Below are 27,472 nucleotides of genomic sequence, written 5' to 3' on the forward strand. Positions count from 1 at the left end.
GCTGAGCGCCCAGCTCCTCCACGTGCTACCACTCACAACACTGATGATGAGATGCTGCTTTTTTCAGATCATCTCCAGCAGAGGGAAGAAAGTGAGGCTACTCATGCTTCCTGCCATTATATCACCTCTTTACTTTCCACTGTACTATGACACAAGATAGTGTGAATGTATCAGTTCTTAAGGAATTTTTAGGGTAAACAAATTACAGCATAGGTATGGAAATATTAAAATTGTACATAAAATGCTTCTTTTCCTATAGTCCCAGAGAAAAGCACTTAAATTGAGCACTTCACAGAAGGTTCCTTTTTCCTAACCTTATATGCCTTTACATGGCAATGTGTTTGTCTCTTTGCAAAATAGTCACAGAGCAACTCCTTTTAGTCTCATCTCTCCTCTGAGAAGCTGATTTTACTCCAAGATACACCACCCTCCCTCCATAGGTCATTTCTCAGTCTGAGTACAGAGTAATATGAGGGGCTTTAGCAGGACCGTCCATGGTTGTTCTTGGGACTGTCCCAAGAACTGTCCATGGTGGGCACAGGCACACTATGTCCTTAAGACCTGCCCAAATATTACTTCTTTAAATTTTCTACTGAATGGTTGATTGTCATTTCAACATCAGTCTCTTTCTCTCTTTTATACATTTCCCAAAGACAATCATCTTTTTTCCTAATGCATGCTATAATCTAAATCCTTATGGAGGAAACTAAATGTTTACCCCCAAATTATTTAGGCTGGTCTCTCTCATGGTAAAGTTAGTGCATTATTGTAAGGAACAGTGATAGAGTTTGCCTCTGTGTCCCCACCCAAATCTCATGTTGAACTAGAATCTTCACATTAGGAAGAGGAGGGGCCTGGTGGGAGGTGATTAAATCATCGGGGTGAACTTCCCCCTTGATGTTCATGATAGCGAATGAGTTCTCATGAGATATGATGGTATAGAAGTGTGTGGCACTTCCCCTTTGCTCGCTTTCTCTCTCCAACCACCATGTGAAGAAGGTGTTGCTTCCCCTTCACTTTCTGCCATGATGGTAAGTTTCTTGAGGCTTCCCAGTCATACTTCCTGTTAAGCCTCCAGAACTGTGAGTCAATTAAACCTCTTTTTTTCATAAATTACCCAGTCTTAGATAGTTCTTTTCACAGTGTGAGAACAGATGAATACAAACAGTATTAGCTCCCTTTCTTTATACCTTGTCTGCTTATTATTTTTCTTTCTATTCTTTAAACACATTGTAAGTCCTCTGGCTTGCATAGTTTCCAACAAAAAGTCTATGTTAACTTTTAATGTTTGTTGTTCTTTATTTATGATGTCTTTCTTTTCTGGCTACTTAAATTTATTTTTAATCCCTGGGTTTGTTTATTTATTTATTGCAGTTTGATTATGATTTGCCTTAACATGATTTCTTTTTTCTGTCTTTTTTTTTCTCTTTTTTTTTGTTCTGAGACAGAGTCTTGCTCTATCACCCAGGCTGGAGTACAGTGCTGGGATCTCAGCTCACTGCAAGCTCCATCTCCTGGGTTCACGCCATTCTCCTCCCTCAGCCTCCCGAGTAGCTGGGACTACAGGCCCCCGCCACCACGCCTGGCCAAGTTTTGTATTTTTAGTAGAGACGGTGTTTCACCATCTTGGCCAGGCTGGTCTTGAGCTCCTGACCTCATGATCCACCCGCCTCGGTCTCCCAAAGTACTGGGATTACAGGCATGAGCCACTGTGCTTGGTTGTTTTCTTTTTTTTTTTTTTTTTTTTTTTGAGACAGAGTCCTGCTCTGTTGCCCAGGCTGGAGTGTAGTGGTGCAATCTCGGCTCACAGCAACCTCCACCTTCCAGGTTCAAGTGATTCTCTTTCCTCAGCCTCCCAAGTAGCTGGGATTACAGGTACACACCACCATGCCCAGCTAATGTTTTTGTATTTTTAGTAGAGATGAAGTTTCGCAATGTTGGCCAAGCTGGTCTCGAGCTCCTGGCCTCAGGTGATCCACCGGCCTCGGTCTTCCAAAGTGCTGGGATTACAGGCGTGAACCACTGTGCCTGGCCGGCATGATTTTCTTTATATTTCTTCTGCTTGGGGTCATGGTCTGTAAATTATAGTTCTCAAAAAAAATTGAAAATGTTTCAGCTATTACTTTCCAAAATATTTTCCCTCCTTGCTCATCTATATCTCTAATAACATGTATGTTAGACTTCTTTATTTTATAAGTTAATAATCTATTTATTTTTCCTTTTATTCTGTGTACTTCATTTTAGATATTTTTCTTTGTTATGTTAAGTAAGTTTCATTATCTTTTCTTTGGCAGTATTTCCCATCTGTTAATCCCATCCAGTTTAGTTTTCATTTAAGATACTGAATTTTTCATTGCTAGAAGTACAATTATTTTTTAAATATCTTATCTTTCTCCCCTCATTATGCTGTTTTTTTCCTACCTTTATAAACCTGTGGAGTATATTAACTATTTTTAATGTCTGTCATTTCTGGGCCTATATTTTTTCAGTGGGCTTTCAATTGGTTTGGGGTCATTTTTCTGTTTTGTTTTTTCTAAGCCTGTTAACTTTGAATAGATGGCAAGCCATAAATGTTAAGTGCCATGGATACTGGGCTGTGTCGTATCCTTTTAGTTTAGACTTTATTATAACATCTAGTTAGTTGCTTAGAAAAACAACTTTTCAAAACTTGTTTTTAAGCTTCAGTAAGGTAAATCCAGAGCATCATTTAATGTAAAATAATATAATCCCACTACTAAGGCAATACTCATTAAGAGCTCTAGCTAATGGTCCATGTGCTATATGATGGTCGGACTTTTTCTTGTGTGAACACAGCCTCCACGTCTTGTGTGAGCTCTTGGCCTTATTCAGGTTCTTGCGCTTTGATTTTCCTTTCATTGTTCTTTTTCAGCCTCAATAGTTTCCTCTCACACGTGCAGAGATCAGAACTCTGCCAAATACTCAAGTAGACCGCTCTGTAGATCCCTGGAATACTCTTGCTCTCTCTATGTGAAACTTCTTCTTTTCTAATATTCTTCTCTACAAATTTTAGTCTCCTTAGCTTGGCTCAACTTAATAATACTCTCAGACCTGTGTGGGTATTTCTGTCCTTGCACTGTGGCCTGGAAACTGCCAGAAGGCAATCAAGGGGTTCATCTCATTCTTTACTTCCTCTGGAGATCTTTGTCCTACACTGGATTTTGCCCCATTTCTGAGTTAAGGCGGGAAGATAATACCAACTTTTGTTACTTTATCATGGCCAGGAATGGAAGTTCCAATTGGTTAAGTTTGACAAAACCTTAGTTGTGAGAAACTCTGAACCTTCATACAAGTTAGCAAAATTGTTTTTTCTTAGAAACAGTGCTGACTTTGATGCAAATCAGTAAATATTAGGCATGTCCTATTTCATAGACACTGATACTCTTTTAGAATAAATTATCTTTAGCATTTGCAAGTAAGTAGGGTTACATTTGCATCATAAATATTACTGAATAATTGATGTGATATTTAGATGGCTTATAGCAACACCTGGAGTGCTCCAGATTTCATTTGAAATACAGTCAAGATGTTTCAAGAACAGCAGTGGGGAAAAATCTAACTATGATATGAATATGAGATCATCAATATGTATGCCTTCACTCATTCAATCAATAAACATTGAGGATTTAAAGATAAGATATAGTTCCTGTTTTTTGTGAAGACTGTAGTCTATAAAGGAAGACAGACATGCAAATTACTAGCTGTAATATAGTAAGATATAGTAGGATTGTAGGATAAAGACATTAGTTAAGGGATATGTAAAGTGCCACAGAAATACAGAGACCAGTGGAGAGGGCAGGAAATTGAATCTGCTCTATGGAAAGCATCACTTTCCATCACTATTATTCAGTTAACATTATTAAGTACTAATAGTGTGCTGTGCACTGTGCTAAGGCCTCATAATACAAATCCTCCTCAGGGAGAGCCATGGCTAACAAGCAATCACAAATGTGGTGCAGTAGCAGCTGTGGGTAAGATGTGACCAGGGAACCATGTGGTGGAGAGGACAGCCCCGGGGACAGTTATCAGGAATGCTTCCAGAGGAGATTGAGCCTCAGAAAGGGAAAGGCCTTGTGGCCCAGAGCATCATCATTCAGAGAATGTCAGGTAATATAACGTGGCTAGAGCCACGTGGTATCAAGTGGGAACTCTGGGGGAGAGGAGACTGCAGAGATAGGTAAGGGGCGGATCTTCAAGGGCTGGCTGTTTTCTGCTGTGGTGTTTGAAGATCTGTGTTTTAGAAAGTTTACTCCAGTGGTAGGATAAAGGACAGAGTAGAGGGAAGTGAAACTGGAAGCAATGTGGAAGCTAACTTGATTCAGTAATCCAGGAAATAAATGATGAAGAACTACACTGAGGGAGTCATGGAGGGACTGGAGATAAGGGGTTAAGGAGGGGAATTAAGAGCTATTTAGGAGAACAATAAAAAAAGGACTTGGTGCCTAATTGGATATGGAGAGTGATGGAGAGGATTGAGTCTATGACAATGTTCTGTCTCGTTGGACTAATTGTATCATTAAGGGCTGTGTTTCCTAAACGGGTTTCCCAATCCTGCAGAGAGTTCAAAACAACCCAATGGGACACAAGGAAAAATAACAGAATTCTATTTATACTTTTTTCAGTTTCTATTTGTATGTGTCTTAGAAAATAGACACTAAACAGTGTAGTATATGTGTGTAATTTAAAATAAATGAGTATCAATATATTGCAGGGCATGCTGAAATATTTTATTATCAAGAGTGTGTGATCAAAATGCTTGGGCACTCTAGAGACAAGGAATGCAAAAGGAAAAGTGGATTTGGAGGTCCTAGGGAATTTGATGTTCCTGTAGAACATTCAGGCAGTAATTTCCAGTGGGCAACAGGGTCTAGACTTAGGTAGGACTGTCCAACAGAGCCTTCTGTGATCATGGAAATGTCTTAAATATACACTGTCCAGTATAGTAGCCCATAACCACATGCAGCTTTTGAGCACTTGAAATATGGCCAGTGCAACCGAGGAACTGAATTTTCCATTTTGCTTAATCTTAAATTTATTTATTAAATGTATTTAATTATTTAATTATATTAAATGTATTTAATTATTGAAATAGCCACTTGTAGCTAATGGCTATGATACTGCAAAGCACAGTCCTAAAGAGAGAGACTTGAGACTGTCATTTATTGAGAGCTCCCACTGGCTCAGCACTTTATATACATTTTAAAGCAATTTAATCATCCCACTACCCTATGGAGTAGGTGGTATTAAGAAAGTGAAGAGTTCAGTTCTTACTCTATCCTTTTTTTTTTTTTATTTTTTTTATTTTTTGTTTTGAGACGGAGTCTTGCTCTGTCGCCGGGCTGGAATGCAGTGGCCGGATCTCAGCTCACTGCAAGCTCCGCCTCCCGGGTTCACGCCATTTTCCTGCCTCAGCCTCCCGAGTAGCTGGGACTACAGGCGCCCGCCACCTCACCCGGCTAGTTTTTTGTATTTTTTAGTAGAGACGGGGTTTCACCGTGTTAGCCAGGATGGTCTCGATCTCCTGACCTCGTGATCCGCCTGTCTCGGCCTCCCAAAGTGCTGGGATTACAGGCTTGAGCCACCGCGCCCGGCCACTCTATCCTTTAAATAGGAAAAGAGTATATTGTAAAGAAGAGCATGTTTACTTTGAAATATGTGTACTGTCTAGATATTCTCTGTTGGCAGATATTTATACATCTTTCTCAATCAAATAACAATTGTATTCTTTTCTTTCAGGTGGTTTGCTCTGTTAGAGGTTCAGATATGTGTTATTTTAATACTTTATAAATATGACTGTAGTCTTCTGGACCCATTACCCAAACAGGTAAATGTTTTCAGAATTTTGAGTATCATGACTAATTATAAATATGACATAACCACCCCCACCTCCCCCAATTTTAATTACTAGAGAGGAGCTGACATTTCCTCACTTAGGCCTGATCTTAACAGGTGCCTTGGATTGAACCAGACTGAGAAGATACTCGGTCTCCTTAATTCAGGATCTAATCTATGTACCCAATTACTACCTGGCTGGGCCTTAATAGCAGTCTTTCCACCACTTCCAGTGTTAGGAGCTCTTCAATGCACTTATCAATTTGAACACTTTTCCCTGAGTTAAATAAACATGGCCCCAACTTTGCCCTTCTTTTTCTTTTTCTTTTTCTTTTGTTTTTTTTTTGAGATGAAGTCTTGCTCTGTTGCCCAGGCTGGAGTGCAGTGCCGCCATCTCAGCTCACTGCAAGCTCCGCCTCCAGGGTTCACGCCATTCTCCTGCCTCAGGCTCCCCAATAGCTGGGACTACAGGCACCCGCCACCACACCCAGCTAATTTTTTTTTTTTTTTTGTATTTTTAGTAGAGACGGGGTTTCACCGCGTTAGCCAGGATGGTCTCGATCTCCTGACCTCGTGATCCCAAAGTGCTGGGATTACAGGTGTGAGCCACTGTGCCCAGCCACTTTGTCCTTATTTTCTAGAAAAGAATGTCCGTGATCCAAAGGTGAACTATTGTTTTCAATGCAAGTCATAGCCCTTGGTGCATCTGAAAAGCAATGGCATGGAAAAAAACTAACCTAGCAGTAAAAACAGTGAACAGAAATGAAAAGGTCATGACTTTATTCCTACTTCAAACTATTGAATATTCCAGTCATTTAAGTTTTCTGTAGGTCTATTCTCATAGATCAGTGGCTTTCGAATTGGTGTGAGCATCAGCATCACTAGTAGGGCTTGTTAGAACAGACTGGATAAAGGTGCTATTTATCACTAGAATTTCTGATCCAGTAGGAACCAGGGAGGGGCTACAGAACTGCATTTCTTTCTTTTTTTTTTTTTTTTTTTTTTTTGGTTTTGTTTTTTGTTTGTTTGTTTTTGAGACAGAGTCTCCAAGGAGTGCAGTGGCACAATCTCAGCTCACTGCAGCCTCCACCTCCCGGGTTCAAGTGGTTCTCATGCCTCAGCCTCCCTGGTAGCTGGGCCTGCAGGTGCACACCACCATGCCTGGCTAATTTTTTGTATTTTTAGTAGAGACGTTGTTTCACCCTGTTGGCCATCTGCTGGTCTCCCAAAGTGCTGGGATTATAGGCGTGAGCCACAGCGCCCGGTCCAGAATTTGCATTTCTAACAAGTTCCAGGTGATGTTGCCGCCGCTGCTGCTTGTCTGGGTGCCACACTTTGAGGACCTCTGTTGTAAGAAATAAAAGGAAGTTCAATTTAAATCCAAATGTTTGGAAATCATGTGAAAACTTTGGGTAAAGGGTACTATTTAAACTGGGGCTGAAGATCAGAAATTAAGCATTGCAATCTCAGAGCTATTCACATAGCATTTTGTGCTTTGATTTACTCTTGATATAATAAGGCTAATGTATGGAGAGATAAATAAAACTCTTGGGTGACATTTCAATAGGAATTATGTAAGTGCATAAGTGACACAGAAAATATTTTATTACTCACAAATATGCACATTTCAGCATTTCACTTGATTTCTTTTGCACTTCTATTTTGAGGACAAGTAACTTATCAGCGATGAAGAGCTCTCAGAATCTTATAATGAAAGGGAACTCAAAACAACTTTCACAAAGGTTCTCAGCTACCTGCTATGTTGTTGACAAAACGAACATCAGGGTCAGACTTTATGTACATCAAATAGTAGTTCCTGATCCACTGAGTTGAATGTCACAATTTTGCTCAGGATTAAACTCAACATACAAAGATTTTCCCACCAGCAAGAGGACATCAGAATGCCTTTTCAGATGAGAAGGATTGCATTTGTTAAAACCATGGAGATTAGTAATTTTGACTAATTCCTTAGGCAGGATTTTTCCTAACATTTTCTTCCTAAGAATTCTATTATCTGTATTTAATTTCTTAAACTATTTTGTATATGTCCTATTTATGTTTTGTCACTACTGAGAACATTTTTTAAAGAAAAGATCTCTCATGTTATAAAAAGTACAAGTCTGAGCGAATTCCCATGATCTCAAAGAGCATTTTATTTCAAAATTATTATTCTTGAATGAGAAACATCAATTAACATTATTTAACTATTGAACTTGTTTCAATAAATTATAAAATCAGGTGATCAGAAAGTGCAGGAAATGGCCTTCAAATCACCAGGCTCTTCTAGGAGAAGGCAGGGATGGGTTGTCAAAGCATGTCGTGAACAGTCTATTGTCTGGTGCAGGGAAATCAGTGGACTTGGAAACCAACTCCCTTGAAGGAATTTACTTAACATAGTAGAAAAAATCAAATGCTAGAATCTCTAATTTTAATTTTGCAACAGCCCAATGTTTCATTTTACCTCAAAGGGCCTTAAGTAATGTAATGTTAATTCCCTTCCATTATGAACCAAACAAAAAGGAAATACTACAAAGTTTAAGGATCTGTGATCAGGCAGCAGTGTCCTGATGGTGGCTGTGGGGGCTGTTCCATTTTGAGCATTAAGGAAGAGTCAACTTTAATTCTCTTGCAAAAGCAAGCACATTTTTGCTAACGTAGTGGGTTTTTATTTCTTTGTATGGTTGGTTGGTTGTTTGTTTCATTTTACTTTTTGGGTTCATAGAGCCTTAGGAAATCTCACAAAGCACATGGATCCCCTTTGTAGAAAAGTGCATACTTCTTCATACACACAAAGTTGTGGATGCAATTTCAGTGGGTTCATGGACCCCTGTGACTTATTCTATCAACTCTCTGAAGAATCTCCTTGCTAAAGAGCCCATTTTGTGCCCTATTTCATTCAAACTTGAAAATAGACTGATTCTAAATTAGATCCACCTCATCTTTCCTCATTCCTCATCTCCCCTCAGCCCTCATGGTTGACAGGAAAGGTTCCTTTTCTTTTTTAATCCCCAAAACCTCAAAAATCTCTTTGTATTATTTACGATACACTGACCTCCGCTTGACCCTACACAGTTTCATATCTTATTTCTAACTCGGGTGAAAAAAGTCAGAACATTTGGAATCTACAAAGTATCTTTATGGAGGCTACAGAGCAAGACTCCGTCTCAAAAAATATATGTATCTTTCTGGAAAGTCGTGATCATGAATACACTGTAAGTGGTTCACATCACCAACTCCACATCATTCTTTAAACACCTATAGCCTGCAGTAGGGAGATCTCACCCAGCGATTCTAAATGAAGTGTCAGTTTTTGAGCCAGAATTGTAGAAAGAGCCTTATTTGTGGTAACCTCTTTAGCCAGATAAAGTGAAGGGTGGCAGGCCCATAGCCTTCAGGTGTGTAAAACTAAAGAGATTGTTATTAGAATAAGGAATTGTATTCTTTTTCTTCTGCCTGAATGGAAAGCTAAAGTTGATGTTGGACATTGTGAAGTTCATTGATGCAAACATTTCCCAATTTGAAAAACCTAAACTGTGTACATTTTAGAGAAGATTACAATGGAATAAACCTTAGGTCTGAAAATGTGGTCTTATGTCTCTTAATTTCTATTTCTTCTGCATTTCTGTTTTTAGAGTTCTCTACATTTGGTGGGTGTCCCCCAGCCAGAAGGGCAATGCCGAATTGAATATAAACAAAGAATATGACATCTGTTGGGCCTCACAAGGGCCAGGGCCTTCTGCAGGAGTGGCACCACCCCACCTGGCAGCACCTAGACCTGAGCTCTACAAAAAAACACTGCTTCACTTTGTTTTGGGACTTAGTTCAAGAACACATTCAAATGGCGCATGCCTTTGGTATCTTCAACAGTAGACCAAGAATCTAACATCACTCTCGGTAATATAGAGACCGGAATACATGGTTTAGAGGAAATGATCAAATGATCCAAAAAAAAAAACCCACATTTTTAAAGAAGTTGGAATCTGATTTCATGCATAACTGTATTAAAATATTTAATAGATATAATGTCATTTGAATGAAAACCTTATCACATTAAATTCACTGTGAAGGTAGCATACTTAAATCTGTATTTTGAAAAGACTATAAGGCTTAGATTTTTTAAATTTAATAATTATTTCTACAAATTTCTATTTTTCTTAATGTGATTCTCAACTAACAATTGGAACTCCTAGGCTCCATTAACATAATTCTTTATTGTAAACATATCTAATGCTAAAAGTAATAAAATGATAATTTCTGAGAACTGTGAGGACAGGAATGGTGTCTTACATTCATTTCTATACTTTATTATGCTCAGGATTATACCTTCTCTACAGAGTATATTCAGTAAGTGTATGTTGATTGATGTATTGATTTATATTTTAATTAATGTGGAAGCACTGTTTTGACTCAAGGTGTTTGCAATTATAGTTTGGCAGATATCATATTTTTGCTAATACATAGAAACACAAATATAATGGTGTGCCAAGACAAGTAAGTATAGTGGAATCTCTTAAAGACTTATAACTGTCAAATATTTACCATGAAATCCAGAAAAGAAATCTTACCGTGTTCAGGAAAACATATGACACTAATAACAGAGTGAACACTTATGTCATAATTTATCTTCCAGTATTCCATAAAGAGCTGCTTGCCTCTCTTATTTCACAGCGAGGAAGCTTTGTGTGGTACATGTTGTTTTTCTGTGGCTTATTTGCTTCCCTGGGCTAGAATTATCCCATGAGGTTGATAATGATTGCTTAGTCATCCATTTTCTACTAGCAAGCACATGACTCCCTAGGAGAAAATTAAGTACTTTGACGTGCATTAACTCTTCCAGACTAATGTAGTGATTTTGAAGCTGAGTTAGTAGCTCACAGCTTAGCTTATAGGCTCAGGGATCTGGAGTCAGAAGGAGCTGAAGAAAGCAGCTCAGAAGTCCACAACATCTCTGAAAGTTGCAGACTAGAACTTGGCAGGTTCTACTGAATATGGTAGGTGTGTTTTGAGGGAAGGCTTCTTCTCCCAAACAGCTAAGGGTCACAATGAAGCACTGTATTTGAATACAGTGTCCACTTTAGCCAAATTTGCAGTCACTCAGAGCTCATGCTTAGCTGCTTTTTCTTGCTCAGTAAGGATGAATGTTGGCTGACAGGTTTATGCACTTTAAAAAAGAATGCAGACACAGGAGATCTGTTGACCTTTGGAATAATGAATAGTTAAGCGAAATATACTTGGAAGTCCCATATTTCATTTTATTTCCCTAGCCTGGGGTTTTATATTATATATAAATATACATTCCGCATAAATTCTCATGTGTTAACTGGGATTTTACTGAAAGCAGAGCCTGAGACAGGACTTGTGTGCAGATAGCTTATTTGGGATGTTCTCGCAGGTAGCATAAGTGAGGGATCAGGAAGAGAGTAAGTCATTATTAAGGTTCTGTTTTTCAGGTAGGAGTTACAGCATCAAGAGCTCAATTTCACTGGGATCACCTGAAAATAATATATAATACTTCCTAGAATTGTCCACATTAAAGATAAGTAGAAGCAATTATTGACTGGCTCCTGTTTCTCATTCATTAATGATTACCTCTGGGGATGTTAACCCCGCACTTCCAAGCTACCTTTGTGTGTGAACTAAGTATCGGGTGGAAAGGGAAGGAAGTGAAGGCGGAAGAAGGCCGATAAGAAGAAGCAGTAGGAGGAGTAGGCATCCTTGAGGATGAAAAGGAAGTGTAGTGGGAATAAATGAGTGAGAGCTGGAAGGGTAGAAGGTGGAGAAAAAACTGTCTCAAATTAAAAGTTCAGAGGACAAACAGGCGGGGATGACATTGTTCATGATGGGCACATAAGGGGTTGCTGGAGTGGGGTTTAGCTGAAGAGAATGGAATGATGAATGTTTTGATTATTTTTTAATACAAAAGTGAGATCACGTGTATGCAGAACATTGTCGTGGAGATAGCCATTTGGGCACTTCTGATAGAAGTTGACCTTCCTTTTCCTCATTCAAAGGAAATAAATTGGCATAGATTATAATTTAATTTTTACTTGACATCCTGGAACAGAAAATAATTTATGTATTTACTGACGGAACTGAAGAAGTAAATGGTGGTGCAATTGAACATTTGTAATTAAAGCAAGAAATTAGGGAGGAAGGCCATTAAAACTTAAAGTAGGAAGTTCCCTGCCAAAACGTAAGTGTAAGCATTAAATCAGAGTTTGCACTCATTTAGAGGGAAGTCATTTTAAGATTTTATCGACTGATTGATTGAGACAGAGTCTCTGCTCTGCTGCCCAGGCTGGAGTGTAGTGGTACCATCAGGCTCACTGCAGCCTCAACTTCCTGGATCCGTCAGCCTCAGTAACCCTTCCTCCCCCTGTCCACTCCCAGTAGCTGGGACTACAGGCACATGCCAACATGCCTGGCTATTTTTTTTTTTCCCTTTTTTTTTTTTTTTTGTAGAGACAGAGCCTCTCACCATATTTCCCAGGAGAGTCTCAAACTCCTGTATGAAGTGATCCTCCCACGTCAGTCTTCCAAAGTGTTGGGGATATAGGCATGAGCAAGATTTTAATATGGAAAAAAAGAGAAGTGATCACCCACGGTTGTTTAACATTTTTTTAAATTTTAATTTTTGTGGGTACATAGTAGGTGTATACATTTACGGGTTACATGAGATGTTTTGATACAGGCATGCAATGCATAATACTCACATTATGGAGAATGTGGTATCCATCCCCCTCAAGCATTTATCCTCTATGTTATAAACAATCCAATTATACTCATAGTTATTTTTAAATGTACAATTAAATTATTATTGACTATAGTCACCCTGTTGTACTATCCAATAGTAAGTCTTATTTATTCTTTCTAACTTTTTTTGTGGTGTGTGTGTGTTTACTTATTAACCATTCCCACCTCCTACCCACCCCACCCTCTGCCACCATATTCTTCCTGGCCTCTGGTAACCATCCTTCTACTCTCTATCTCCATGCATTCAATTGCTTTGATTTTTAGATCCCACAAATAAGTGAGAATATATGATGTTTATCTTTTTGTGCCTGGCTTATTTCACTTAACATAATGATCTCCAGTTTCATCTGTGTTGTTGCAAATGACAGGATCTCATTCTTTTTTATGGCTGAATAGTATTCCATTGTGTATATGTACCACATTTTCGGCTATTGTGAACAGTGCTGCAACAAACCTGGGAGTGCAGATAATCTCTTTGATATATTGATTTCCTTTCTTTTGGGTATATATCCAGCGGTGGGATTGCTGGATTATATGTTAGCTCAATTTTTAGTTTTCTGAGGAATCTCCAAACTGTTCTCCATAGTGGTTGCTCTAATTTACATTCCTACAACCATGTATGAGGGTTCCCTTTACCCCACCTCCTCGCCAGTATTGCCTGTCTTTTGGATAAAAGCCATTGTAACTGTGGTGAGGTGTTTTCTCACTGTAGTTTTGATTTGCATTTCTCTGATGATCAGTGATGTTGGGCACCAATTCATGCGCCTGTTTTGACATTTGTATGTCTTCTTTTGAGAAATGTCTATTCAAATCTTTTGCTCATTTTTTGACAGGATTATTAGATTTTTCTCCTATAGAGTTGAACTCCTTATATATTTTGATTATTAATCCCTTGCCAGATGGGTAGTTTGCAAATTTTCCCCCCATTCTTTCTGTGGGTTGTCTCTTAACTTGGTTGATTGTTTCCTTTGTTGTGCAGAATCTTTTTAATTTGATGTAATCATATTTATCCATTTTTTCTTTGGTTGCCAGTGCTTGTAGGGTATTACTCAACAAATTTTCACCCAGAACAATGTTCTGGAGATTTTCCCCCAATGTCTCCCTGTAGCAGTTTCATAGTTTGACGTCTGAAAGTCTTTAATTCATTTTGAATGGTTTTTTTATATGGCGAGAGATGGTAGTCTAGTTTCATTCTTCTGCATGTGGATATCCAGTTTTCCCAGCACCATTTATTGAAGAGATTTTTTTTCCCCCCAGTGTATGTTCTTGGCACCTTTTTCAAAAATGAGTTCACTGTAGGTGTGTGGATTTGTTTCTGGTTTCTCTGTTCTGTCCTACCTGTCTATGTGTTTCTTTTTTATGCCAGTACCATGCTGTTCTGGTCAATATAGCTCTGTCGTATAATTTGAAGTCAGGTAATATGATTCCTCTAGTTTTGATCTTTTTTGCTTAGGATAGCTGTGGCTATTCTGGACCTTTTGCAGTTCCATATATTAATAAATTTTAGGATTTATTTTTCTATTTCTGTGAAGATTGTCATTGGTATTTTGATAGGGATTGCATTGAATCTGTAGATTGCTTTGAGTAATATGGACATTTTAATATATTGATTCTTCCAATCCCTGAACAAGAAATATCTTTCCAATGTTTGATGTCCACTTCAATTTCCTTCATCAGTATTTTTTAGTTTTCATTACAGTGATTTTTCTTTAGTTAATTCCTACATATTTAATTTTATGTGTGGCTATTGTAAACGGGATTACTTTTAAAATTTCTTTTCCAGGTTATTCACTGTTGACATATAGAAATGCTACTGATTTTTTATGTTGGTTTTGTATCTTGAAATGTTACTGAATTTGTTTATCAGTTCAAATAGTTTTTTATGAAGTCTAAATTTTTCCAAATATAAGATCATATCATCCGCAAAAAAGGATAATTTGACTTCTTCCTTTCCAATTTGTATGCCCTTTATTTCTTTCACCTGTCTAATTGCTCTAGTTAGGACTTCCAATACTCCATGTTGAATACCAGTGGTGAAAGTGGGCATCCTTTTCATATTCCAGATATTAGAAGAAAAGTTTTCAGCTTTTCCCCATTCAGTATGATACTAGCTGTGGATCTGTCACATATGGCTTTTATTATGTTGAGTTATGTTTTTTCTTTTTCTTTTTTTTTTTTTTTTTTGAGACAGAGTCTTGCACTGTCACCCGGGTTGGAGTGCAGTGACACAATCTTGGCTCACTGCAACCTCCGCCTCCCAGGTTCAAGCAATTCTCCTACCTCAACCTCCTGAGTAGCTGGGATTACAGGCGCTTGCCACCATGCTTGGCTAAATTTTTGTATTTTTAGTAGATATGAGGTTTCACTATGTTGGCCAGGCTGGTTCCGAATGCCTGACCTCATAATCTACCTGCCTGGCCTCCCAAAGTGCTGGGATTACAGGCATGAGCCACCATGCTGAGATATGTTTTTTCTATATCCAGGTTTTTTAGGTTTTTTTTTTTTTAATCATGAAGGAATGTTGAACTTTATCAAATGCTTTTCAGCATCAGTTGAAATGATCATATGGTTTTTGTCCTTCATTCTGTTTATATGATTTATCACATTGATTGCTTTGCATATGTTGAACCATCCTTGCATCCCAAAGATAAATCCCACTTGTTCATGATGAATAATCTTTTAATTGTATTGTTAAATCTGACTTGCTAGTATTTTATTGAATATTTTTGTGTCGATATTCAGCAGAGATATTGGCCTGTAATTTTCTTTTATCGATGTGTCTTTGTCAGGTTTTGGTATCAGGGTAATACGGACCTCATAGAATGAGTTTGGATGTATTCCCTCCTCCTCTATTTTTCAAAGTGTTTGAGTAGGGTTGGTATTAGTTCCTTAAATGTTTGCTAGAATTCAGGAGTGAAATCATCAGGTCTTGGGCTTTTCTTTACTGGGAGACTTTTTATCACAACTTCTATCTCGTTACTTGTTATATTCAGGTTTTTGGTTTGGTCTGTTCAGGTTTTAGATTTCTTCCTGTTTCAGTCTTTGTAGGTTGTATGTATCTAGAAATTTGTTCATTTCTTCTAGATTTTCCCATTTATTGGCATATAGTTGCTCACAGTAGCCACTAATGATCCTTTGAATTTCTGCAGGATCTGTTGTAATGTCTCTTTTTTCATATCTGATTTTTTTTATTTGTATCTTTTTTTCTTAGTATGGCTAAAGGTTTGTCAGTTTCATTTAACTTTCAAAACAACAACTTTTTGTTTCATTGATCTTTTGTATTGCTTCTTCATTTCAATTTCATTTATTTCTTCTCTGATTTTTATTATTTCTTTTCTTCTACTGATTTTGGATTTGGTTTGCTCTTCCTCCTGTAGTTCTTTAAGATGCATCATTGGTTGTTTATTTGAAGTGTTTCCTTTTTTTGATGTAGGCATTTATAGCTATATACTTCCCTTTTAATACTGCTTTTGCTGTATCCCATAGGTTTGGTTGTGTTGTGTTTCAATTATCATTTGTTTCAAGAAATTATTGGTTTCCTTTTTATTTTTTCATTGGTGCACTGGCCACTCAGGAGCATATCATTTAATTTCCATGCATTTGTATAGTTTTCAAAATTCCTATTGTTATTAATTTAATCAAGGCGGTAAAAGATGTATATACTGAAAATTATATAACATTGATGAAAAAAGTTGATGACACAAATAAATAGAAAAATAGGCCAGGTGCACTGGCTCATGCTTGTAATCCCATCACTTTGTGAGGCTAAGGTGGGCAGATCACCTGAGGTCAGAAGTTCAAGACCAGCCTGGCCAACATAGCAAAACCCCATCTCTACTAAAAAATAAAATACAAAAATTAGCTGGGTGTGGTGGCATGCACCTGTAGTCCCAGCTACTCGGGAGGCTGAGGCACGAGAATCATTTGAACCTGGGAGGCAGAGGTTGCAGTGAGCCTAGATTGCACCACTGTGCTCTGGCCTGGGTGACAGAGTAAGACTCTTCTTAAAAAAAAAAAATATATATATATATATATATATATACACACACACACACACACACATACACACACACACACACACACATATATATAAAATACACACACACCATGTTAATGAACTGAAACAATTAGTATTATTTAAACATTCATACTATCCAAAGCAATCTACAGATTCAGTGTAATTCCTATCAAAATTTCACGGTAATTCTTCATAGAAATAGAAAAAAAAATTTATCTGAAACCACAAAAACCTTAAGTAGCCAAAGCTATCTTGAACAAGAAGAATAAAGCTGGAGGCATCACACTACCACATTTCAAGTTATATTGCAAGCTATAATCAAAAGGGTATGGGACTGGCATAAAAACAGACACATTAACAAATGGAGTAGTATAGACATCTCCAGCATAAACCCACCTACCTAAGGTCAATTGATTTTTGAGAAGATGTCAAGAACACACCATGGGGAAAGAGCAATTTCTTTGATAAATGGTGTTGGGAAAACTAGATATCCAAATGCAGAAGAATGAAAATGCACCCTTATCTCACTTTTTCTTTACATTTAAAAGTAAAGAAAATGATAATTAAAAATAGTTTAAAAAATCCAGCTCTTTGTGGTTGGAAATAGAAAATAGGGCAGCAGTTACAGTATAACAGAAAGAATATCAATTGCATTGTGGGAAGACTGAAGTTCAAATTCTAGCTTGGCCATTTAGCTTCGTATGATAGTGAGCCAATCACTTTATTTCTCTGAGCCTCAGTTTCTTCACAGATTAAATAAGCATAATATAACCTTAATTCAAGAGTGTGGGACAACTGGATATCCATATGCAAAAGAATAAAGTGGCACCCCCTCCCTTAAACCATATTACAAAAGTAAACTCAAAATGAATCAAATAAATGTAAGACCTAATACTACAAAATTCTTGGAAGAAAGCATAGGTGAAAATGTTTATTTCCTTGGATTAGACAATGATTTCTTAGATGTGACATCAAAAGCACAAGCAACCAAATAGATAAGCTGGAATGTCATCAGAATTAAAAAACTTTTGTACTTCGAAAGACATCATTAAGAAAGTGAAAGATCCTCAAAATAAAGAGACAACACAAGTTTTAGAAAAGGGCAAAGAATCTGAAAAGTAATTCAGTTCTCTAAAGAAGAAATACAAATAGCTAATAGGCACAAGCACATGAAAAGGTGTTTGACATAATTAGCCATCAGGGTAAATTAAAGCTACAATGAGATACCACTTCACATCCACTTGGATGGCTATAATTAAAAAGGCACATAATTGCAAGTGTTGGTGAAAATATGGAGAAATTGGGAACCTCTGGTGGTAGGAATGGAAAATTGTGCAATCGCTTTGGAAAACAGTTTGGCATTTCCTTAACTGGTTAAGCATAGAGCTTACCATATGATCCAGAAAGTCTACTCCTAGGTGTATCCCAAGAGACTTGAAACAGCTACTCAAACAAAAACACAAATGTTTATAGCAGCATTACTCATAGTAAAAAAGTTAAAAGAATTCAGATGTCCATCAATAGATGAATGGATAATAAAATATGGTATAACTATACAACAGAATATTACTTGGCAATAAAAAGAGATAGAAGGGGATATGTGGGAAATCTCTGTACCTTCCTCTCAATTTTGCTATGAACCTAAAACTGCTCCAAAAATATATAGTCTTAATTTAAAAAGAAAAATACAACATACTGATATATTGATAAGTACTACAACATGGACAAACCTTGAAAACATTAAGTGAAAGAAGCCAGACACAAAGGACCACATGTGATATGATTCCATTATATGAAATATCCAGAAGAAGCAAATCTGCAAAGAGAGAAAGTAGATTAGTGATTGCCTGGATGTCTGAGGAATGGGATGATTGAGTGGGTAACAGCTAAGGGCCTTGGGTTTCTTTGGAGAGAAATTAACATTTTTTTCTTTGATATATGTAAATATTGTGAAATAATTGCCCAACAAGTTAACACATCCATCACCTCACAGAGTTATGTGTGTGTGTGTGTCTGTGTGTGTGTGTTGACAACATTCAAGATCTACTCTCTTAACAATGGTGGTTGCCAGGGACTGAGGAGTGGGAGAAATTGGGAGATATTGGTCAAAGGATACAAACTTTCAGTTATAAGAGGAATAGTTTCTGGCAATCCAAAGTATAACCTGGTGACTAGTTATTTTTACTGTACTGTTTATTTGAAATTTGCAATGAACATTTTTTAATTGATTGTGGTAACACTTGTACAACTCTGTGAATCTACTAAAAGCTGTTGAGTCTTATACTTTAAGTGGGTGAATTATATGCCATCTCAACTTTATCGCCATAATGCTGTTAAAAAAGGACTATTGTGAAGGATAAACAATGTGAGAAGTATGACTCAGAATACAAAACAGATGTGCAAAAAATACAACTTTTAAGTACCCTATAAAGCAGCACGATTCCTGATTCTGTGATCCTGTTCTTGTAAGCCAGTTGCAAATTTCTTATGAGAAACTACTTCTGAGGGAGCCCTCTGCTTCTCAGCATCACCGTGGAATTAGGGATATTACCTGTTACCTAGAAAGAGGGACAAGTACCTCCATTCACCAGGGTTTCAAGTTTGCCTCTGTCATCATTACAGTCCATTGAAATCCCATGGTGCCCTGTGGTTTCTAGGCCTCACTCAGCATGGCTAGGAACATTGGAGCCTGTGTTCCCTTCTACCCCGACGTTTTTGGTCTCACAGTTACATCAGACCTTTCAGGACTCAGGTCTCTAGGGCTCAGCCATCTCATCTCTTGCCAGTCTAGTGGAAGATCTTGCTAGTCTAGGGAAAACCCCTCTTTGCTCCCCTTTTCAGGCCTCTCTGTGGTGTCCCTGTAACTCAATTCTCCTTGATCTTTAAAAGTTGTTATTGACGGCTTCTGAAAACCACAGCCTATCTAAATTGTATGTTTGGGCAGACACGGTGGCTCACACCTATAATCCCAGCACTAGGAGGCCAAAATGGGTGGATCACTTGAGGTCAGTAGTTTGAGACCAGCCTGGCCAACCAGGTGAAAACCCGTCTCCACTAAAAATACAAAATTTGCCTCACATGGTGGGGCACGCCTGTAGTCCCAGCTACTTGGGAGGTTGAGGCAGGAGAATCGCTGAACCCGGGAGGCGGAGGTTGCAGTGAGGCAAGATTGCACCACTGCACTCCAGCCTGGGCAACAAGAGTGAAACTCCATCTCAAAATAAATAAATTGTGTGGACAAAAATGGCTTATATAGCAAACATATCCAGAAAGTAATAGAAATCGTTACATTCTACTCTTCCAGTACAGCAAAGGAAAGAACAAATGGACCAACTAAATTGCTATAGTAGCTCATTCTGAAGGTTTATATGTCTTGATAGAGTGATGCTATAGAGTGAGTTAAAGATAATACAAACATGGATTGATTGTTATTTTGTATCTGGCATTGTGTAAGTAATTTATATGCACTACTTTTCTTCTTTCAAGAACAAATAAGAACCGCACTTACAAGGAAGTATTGATTTTTGGTCCTCAGTTCCAAGAAATGTGACAATCTGATTCATAAAATAAGCATTCTGAAATTGTTTGCAATACTTTATTGAGTGAGTTTAGGTAAGAAACCAGGGATTCTTATTTTATAGTTGCCCACGCTGGTAGTAGAAATAAGTAATGTTATTTAATTTTTCAACTTTATTTCCTCCTCGGAAGAAACGGAGCATGATTTTCACTAAAGAAAAAGAGCTCTAGGGCAATGTTTTTCTTTGCAACACTGAAGAGAGATCAGCCCCTCTCCTTTGGGGAGTGCCCAGGATAAAGAAGGAAGGCCTCCATCCTGGACTGAATAGTAGGAATAGAGGAACAAAGCTCTAACCCAACTCCCTGTTGTTCCCTGAGTCATACCTTAAGCATTTTCTCCTCTGTAACTGAGAAGTCTGGGCTAGAATAGAGGAGTTCTCAGACCCCCACGTGTGTCACATTCTATGATTGCTATACATATATGGTTGCACAAAATGTGTCACATCAGTTGGTGCCCACTGAAAGCAGAATTTGTGGCATTAATGTCACTGCTATAGATCTTTCTGCACCTTTTGTCATGGAGCAGATAAAGTACAGCAGCTCAGAGCAGTGGAAAGAACATTGAATTTTGACCCAAACCTCTCCATCCTTATTCTGGCTTATCCATTTACTAGCTCTGTTTCTACTCAATCTCCCAGCCACAGTTCTTATCCTACAAAACAAGGATACCTGCTACCTCACCCTACTGCTTAGATCCCATCACTTCATGAATTCTATAGCTGATAAAGTGTCATAAAGTTATAAGACAGAATAATGACTAAAAACATTTCTGGATCAACTTCCTGACCCCTTCTATTTACTTTTTCCTGTAAATTGAAGTCGTTATTCGCTGTAGCTCTCAACACCATCAGACCCAGGAAACTTCTAGTTATCATTTTTCTGGAATCTTATTTTTGTGTTTCTCCAGTAGCTGGAACTGCTGCCACTCTGCTTGTCAGTCTCAGACATCCTGATTCTCACTCACCATTCTAGATGAACAAGCCTCTTATCTGAGACGCAGGTATTTCACATTCTCCTCTGCCAGGTTGCTGTGAATAACCAGTTCTTTAATAACTAAATTTTTAGAGGCCTCTAGCTCCTCTACTTTCTCCTGTGGAAGTGGCCACAAAGAATCCTGGAACTGCCTTTTCCGTGAAAAGGCTCCAGGAAGTCAAGATCAAAACTTAACATAAAAGACAAAAATGGGCCGGGCGCAGTGGCTCACACCTGTAATCCCAGCACTTTGGGAGGCCGAGGCAGGCAGATCACGAGGTCAGGAGATCAGGACCATCCTGGTTAACATGGTGAAACCCCGTTCTCTACTAAAAATACAAAAAATTAGCCAGGCGCGGTGGCGGGCACCTGTAGTCCCAGCTACTCAGGAGGCTGAGGCAGGAGAATGGCGTGAACCCAGGAGGCAGAGCTCGCAGAGAGCCAAGATCACACCACTGTACTCCAGCCTGGGTGACAGAGTGAGACTCCTTCTCAAAAAAAAAAGAAAAAAAAGAAAAAAGACAAAAATGGTGGTTTAGTCCCCAAGTTGCATTTTTGGCATTCTTTTCCCATCCTGTGTTAATTTGTCATCTAGCCAAAAAGAAAAACAAGTAAAAAATAAAATAAAAGCAAGGCATTGTCCCCTGTAGGTCAGGGTTGGAAATACAAATGGATTAAACTGTTTTTAGGTGAGCCCTAAAGCCATAATTCAATTTGTAAGACTCTACACACTGAGAGTTTGCTGAACTTTCACTATAGCATAATGTGTCATTCAAGGCAGCTTCATGGAAAGACGGAGACTATGTTTGAGAACATTCATCCGGTCATGATCTACAATGAACCGAAAGAATGTCGACACTGAAGTGAGGGTAGAAGGAGGCAGAGGGAGAGGGAGATGCACCCTGCCCTCAAGGATGTCCCTATTACAGAGGCGCTATATCCCTCCCAAGAGCCTGCCTAACATCACATACCTATTATAAGCCTTTGAGATGGGTACTAATATTACCTCAATTTTTCAAAAGAGGAAACAGACACAGCGAGGTTGGGTGACTTGCCTAAAGTCACACAGGTAGTAGAAGGCGAGTCGGAATTCAGTGCAGGCATTTTGGTTGCAGAATCTGTACTCTTAACTGTGTCTCTGCTTCCTCCTGTATAGACGCTGTCAGCACTTTTCCCCCAGGGTGTGAGTCAAACAGAGATATTTCAGATGCTACATTGAAACCTTTCAAATTCCCACATCTCTAAACACTAAGGAGACAATGATCTCTTTTGGTAATTTATAAGCCCAAATGTATCAGAGTCTTTTAAAATATCATGGAGCAGTGCTGTCCACCAGGAGGATGGTTTAGTGCATTTTTAGCTTTTACTTTAAAAATCTGTTTTCTCTAAGTGTTTCCATACTTTCTACACTGCCATCAATAATATGTAATCAGAGAAAGGAGACTTAAACAGGAATAAGCAGCATTCACTTTTTCTAGCTTCTTAGTCATGTTATCAAGATTCTTCAGTGATTTTACTCTGAAAATGTCTACTGAATTCCATCAACATTCCATTATCCCACAGGGCCAATCTTCAGAATTATGAGTTGATATGTGGAAAGTGGTAAGAGCAGTAGATGCAACAGATTTCAATATATTTCCAACAAAATAGACATCAGTAGGCAATAACTAGCATTTCTAATGCTTGATAGTATATTTGGGGGATAAAAGAGTCTATTCAACCTTCCACAAATTCTCTGAGGCAATTAGTTGCTATGAAATATTGCTTTCACTAGAATATTTTAGCTCACTGCCTGCTTCCCTTCTCAACATTCATCCATTACTTCCACCAACTCTCTCTCTCTCTCTCTCTTCTTTCTCTCTCTCTCTCTCTCACACACACACACACACACCCCACAAGTGTTCCTGGGACTTTCTGAAATATGGGACATGCATTCTTATCATAAGATTATATAAAAAAAATTAAATATAAAAATTATGGAAATAACAAGAGCACAAACATCATAAACATAATAGATTCTGAAATAACTGCTACTGTTAATATTTGAGAGTGACTGAAGTGTTGGGTTACCCCTCAATGGTGGCCATCACATATACACCTTCCAGAACCCAAAGGAGGTGCTATCATCGGAGACATGTTCTCAGCTCTTTAAAAATGTTATTATCCATGTTTTCTTTAATGCTGAAAACTACAGATCCCTTGCTTTGTGCCTTTGTTGTTTCACACAGTGACACTTTCTTCTATCTCTGGCTGTCCTTTGCTGAGCAAGGAGCCTTTTCCAATCTCTTGAGGTCTGAAACTTTTTCACCAAACTGGCTCCCCTTTCCTCTGGAGACAGGCAGCACTGCATTTTTGTAGGCTCCTTTGCAGTAAGGTGTGGCCACGCGACTGAGTTCTGACCAATAATGTGGACAAAAGTGATGTACAACTAACTTCCAGGCCTGGCCTATAAAAAAACTTCCATGCACTGCTCTGTTTTCTTCCTCCACCTACCAGCAGGAATTATGGATTCAGTGATGGTTCTCAGGCTACAGGGGATGGTGGAGCAACAGATAGAAGAAGCCTGGATCCCTAAATGACTGTATAGAGAAGGGTCACCTCCTCCCAACACAACCCACATTGAAATGTAAAAATAGCAAATAATATACTTTTACAATGTTAAGCCACTAAAATTTGGAAGTTGTTAGTTCCAGCAGATAACTTATCTTGTACATTTACATAAGAGTTATATAACATAATTTAAATGCTATGTTGTCATTTGGATCAGACTTAAATAAGCTTCAACATCACTTGAAAATTATTTCTGTTACCATGCCATGAAGAAAACTAAACTGAGTTTTCTCAGTTTGGAGAGCAAATACCATAAAATGAAATGAAGCCAAACTAATTTAGACCAGTTTAAGAATTTAATTGATTTGATTCACTCTAGCTTATTCACCAATAAATGAAATGTGGTGAAATGATCTTCATATATCTTTCAGATTTTTATGTTCTATTTACATGCATTTTCAAGAGCTTTGTTCCAATGAGCTTGGTTTGTGATTCTGAGCTCCTTCAGAAAGTAGTTTCATATTTAATACATCATGTTTGATTGTTGCTAAGCATCCATTTGGTGCAAATTAATAACAACACAAGCACTGGCTTCAAAAGCCAAAAACAGGATGGGGCTGGAGCGAGGGACACTAGACTGACTGCCCTCTGACTTGCAAAACCAGGAGATTTCACATGTGAATCTCTGTAACAATTTGTTTTTCTTTTCTTTTGGCTTCTGCTCTAGTAAAGAAGACAATAAGAATACAAAATTGTGATTGTGAATTGCTTGATGTTGATTAGCTCCTCTCTAATTCTTGTGCTAAAAAGAAAACTCATCTGCAGAAGGCAAAAAGGCTGCCAAGTGGAGAAGGATGGCTGATCCAGGACTGAGCTGACCACAATATGAAGGGAAATGAAATGGTTTTATGCAGTCATATTAGGCACTGGAACCTGCAAATGAAGCCAAGGGTCAGTTACTGAAGGGGAGACACATGTAGGAATATGAACCTGAAGACAGCTGCTAAACCAAAAGATTGAGCAATGGAGGAGCAAGTTCAGGCTTAACAAATAGTAGGAATGACAGCAGGATATTCAACCATGGTGACAGTTTAGGGCTGAATTTGTTTAGCCCATGCAAAGCCCAAGCCTGGAAGGCTTCTCCTTACCATTTAGCTCTACCCTGCAAGCTTGCTGGATCCTGAGGGCTTCTTAGTGCTGTGAGTGGTAGAGGCAGCTGGCAGGTGGTGGAGGATAAGGTAGGGGATTATTCACAAAAAGCAAGTCGATCTTGGCTGAAACAAAGATACAGGGCTCAAATGAAGATCACACATACTGATAAACAGGCAAAGTGCCATTGTTGCTGAAGGAAAATCTTCATCCTGTGCCAGCAGGAAGGAAATCTAGTGTGGCAGTTGAGTACAGGGCTCCCAAAAGTGTAGCCTGGGGCACTATAATGGCTCCTCCTTTTGTCAGCTGTGGCCAGTGGGAGATATTGATGAAGTCCAGGCTGGGCCATCCTCAGACACTGACCTGGCTCCTCTTCCTGTTCCCTTCAGGTCATGCCACCTTCTCTTTCCTCTTTCCCCTGAGACCTCTCTTCATTATTTTCCCTTCATATTTTCTCTCCTTCTGCCAGAGACTCTTTCCCTAATCAAAGAGTGGGACTGAACAGAAGCCTTTCTATTTCTCACATTTTCTTTTTGTCCCATTTGCATTGGCCAAAGCAAGCCATACACCATAGCCAAATATCGGTGTGGCAAGCATTATAGTCTTCTTTTAGGGAATAGCCGTCATCCTCCACAAGCACCTTCTAACCCGTCTTTGGTGGATAGGTTTGGACCTGTAGACTCTCAGGATAGGACTAACCTACTCTAGATGGGAGGATCAAAGGGACAGAGAGAAACGATTTTGATATGAAGCTTGAAAAAAATATTGAAGTCAGATACAAAACCCAGAAAGATTTTGGGCTCTGTGAGGAAAGTGAAAAGAAGGTTCATTTGTAAACATTACCAGAATACTTAGATTAGTATTAGTTGCTAAAATTTAGTTAATGAATGACCTCTCTGGGTTTGATCAAGTTAGTTTAAAAGAAAGAAATATTACTGGCTCATTGTTAGGTTGGTGCAAAATTAATTGCGGTTTTTGTCATTAAAAATAATTAATTTTGCACCAACCTAATATATGCAACAGGAACTTGGAGCCTTAGTTTTTTGGATTTGGATGGGAATGCTAGAAGAATGTAATATCTTTGGGGAAAATTGTATTCTATAAATAAGGAGAGCTCCACAGTTACAAAGATTTGGCAAATATGATTTAAATGTGAGTGGAGGAGTTTCAGTCTACATTTGAATGGAATATTTTCCTTCTTGTTCTTTCCTTGCTGTTATTGTTCCTCCCCTTTCTCCAGTCTCTTCCTCCTTTCATTTCTTCTTCTTATTATTATTCTCCTTCTTCATTTCTTCTTCTCCTTCTTCTTCTCCTTCTTTTCTTCTCCTTCTTTTTCTTCTCTTTCTTCTTTTTCTTCTTCTTCTAATTTCCCTTTCGTCTTCCACTTCCCTCCCCTGCTTCTTCTCTTCCTTTTCCTCCTCGTCCTCCTTCCTCATCCTCAGCCTGCTCAACCTCTCTCCTTCTCCTCTCTTCTTTCCTTCTTCCTTAGTATTCTTTTCCTCATAACTATTTATACTACCACTTTTGAAATTCTTTGACTATTTTGTCAATTCTCAAGGAGTTTTTCAAATGTAGCTTTTTAAATACTAAAAACATCAGAAACAATTGATCTGGTTGTATCAATTAGAATTGTATTTGGCTGTATATAATGGAAAAATCCAAAATAACCATTATGTAAATATACCAGGCTCATTATCCCACATTAAAGAAGTCAGAGTTCAGTAGCCCAGGACTGGTTTCATCCTCCATAGTGTCATAAACTTGACACCGACAAGGGCAAGGAGACCTGGTAAGTTCACATACACATCAAGTCAGCAGAACATGGACTCCTGGAAAGCACGACAAATTTTGTAACTCGAACAATGGAACTTCAAATGATTTCTAACTTTAGCTTGTAGTGAACTTGTCTTTATTCTCCTTATTGTCCTCTTTTTTTTTTTTTTTTTTTTTTTTTAATTTCTCTCAGCTCCTTTGTTGGTTTCATCTTCCCTTTGCAGCATCCTTGCAACAAAATATACCACATGGTCTTATTCTCCGGGGAGACAGTAACTGTCAGAACTATAGAAGTCACTACCTCTGAGGTGGTGCAGACACGTGCCTATGGTCCTGATGGATCATTGGGAGGTAATAGGATGGATTGCCCAGAACTTCGAAATGGAGTCCAAATGCAAAGAATCAGAGAGAGTTCACACAATCACAAAATGCAACACAAGGGACCCATTGACTTAAGGCATTTTTTGGTGCTTCTGGCTTTTTTCTCTGTTAATAACTGTTGGGTTATACTAATATCATGAGTAGGCAGTGGATGTGGTAGAAAAGGATGTGGGCTTTGATTTCAAATCTACTGAACTTATATTCAGATGTTACCTATCTACCAGTTAAGTGTCTTGGGAAAGTTATTTCTGTAACCTCACTTTCCTCATGTATCAAATGGAGGTAATAGTCTGCACTCCACAGGTCTGTTGTCAGGATTCAATGAGATGATATGCATAAAATTTTTGGCTCTTTGATTTTAAACAAATAACTACAAACTACAGAAAAGCAAGCCATACGAAAATTTATGTTTACAAAATTAGGTAAATTAGTTATTAATAACTTGAATTT

The 27,472-nt window shown here is 38.3% G+C and overlaps 1 protein-coding gene across 2 annotated transcripts in view; it reads left to right on the forward strand.

Moving 5' to 3' along the window:
- The window catches only part of LOC104656795 (24-hydroxycholesterol 7-alpha-hydroxylase), a 101,380-nt gene extending 91,254 nt beyond the window's left edge, over positions 1 to 10,126 (forward strand). For both annotated transcript variants that reach the window (XM_010356489.2, XM_010356492.2), the window contains exons 11-12: positions 5,755 to 5,842; positions 9,483 to 10,126. In XM_010356489.2, coding sequence (XP_010354791.1) covers positions 5,755 to 5,842; positions 9,483 to 9,554 — 160 coding nt within the window. In that variant the 3' untranslated portion in view covers positions 9,555 to 10,126. The remainder of the gene's footprint in view (positions 1 to 5,754; positions 5,843 to 9,482) is intronic.
- The last annotated feature ends 17,346 nt before the right edge of the window (positions 10,127 to 27,472 follow it).

Source organism: Rhinopithecus roxellana, chromosome 4, assembly GCF_007565055.1.
Source record: "Rhinopithecus roxellana isolate Shanxi Qingling chromosome 4, ASM756505v1, whole genome shotgun sequence".
NCBI classification, from domain to species: Eukaryota; Metazoa; Chordata; class Mammalia; order Primates; family Cercopithecidae; genus Rhinopithecus; species Rhinopithecus roxellana.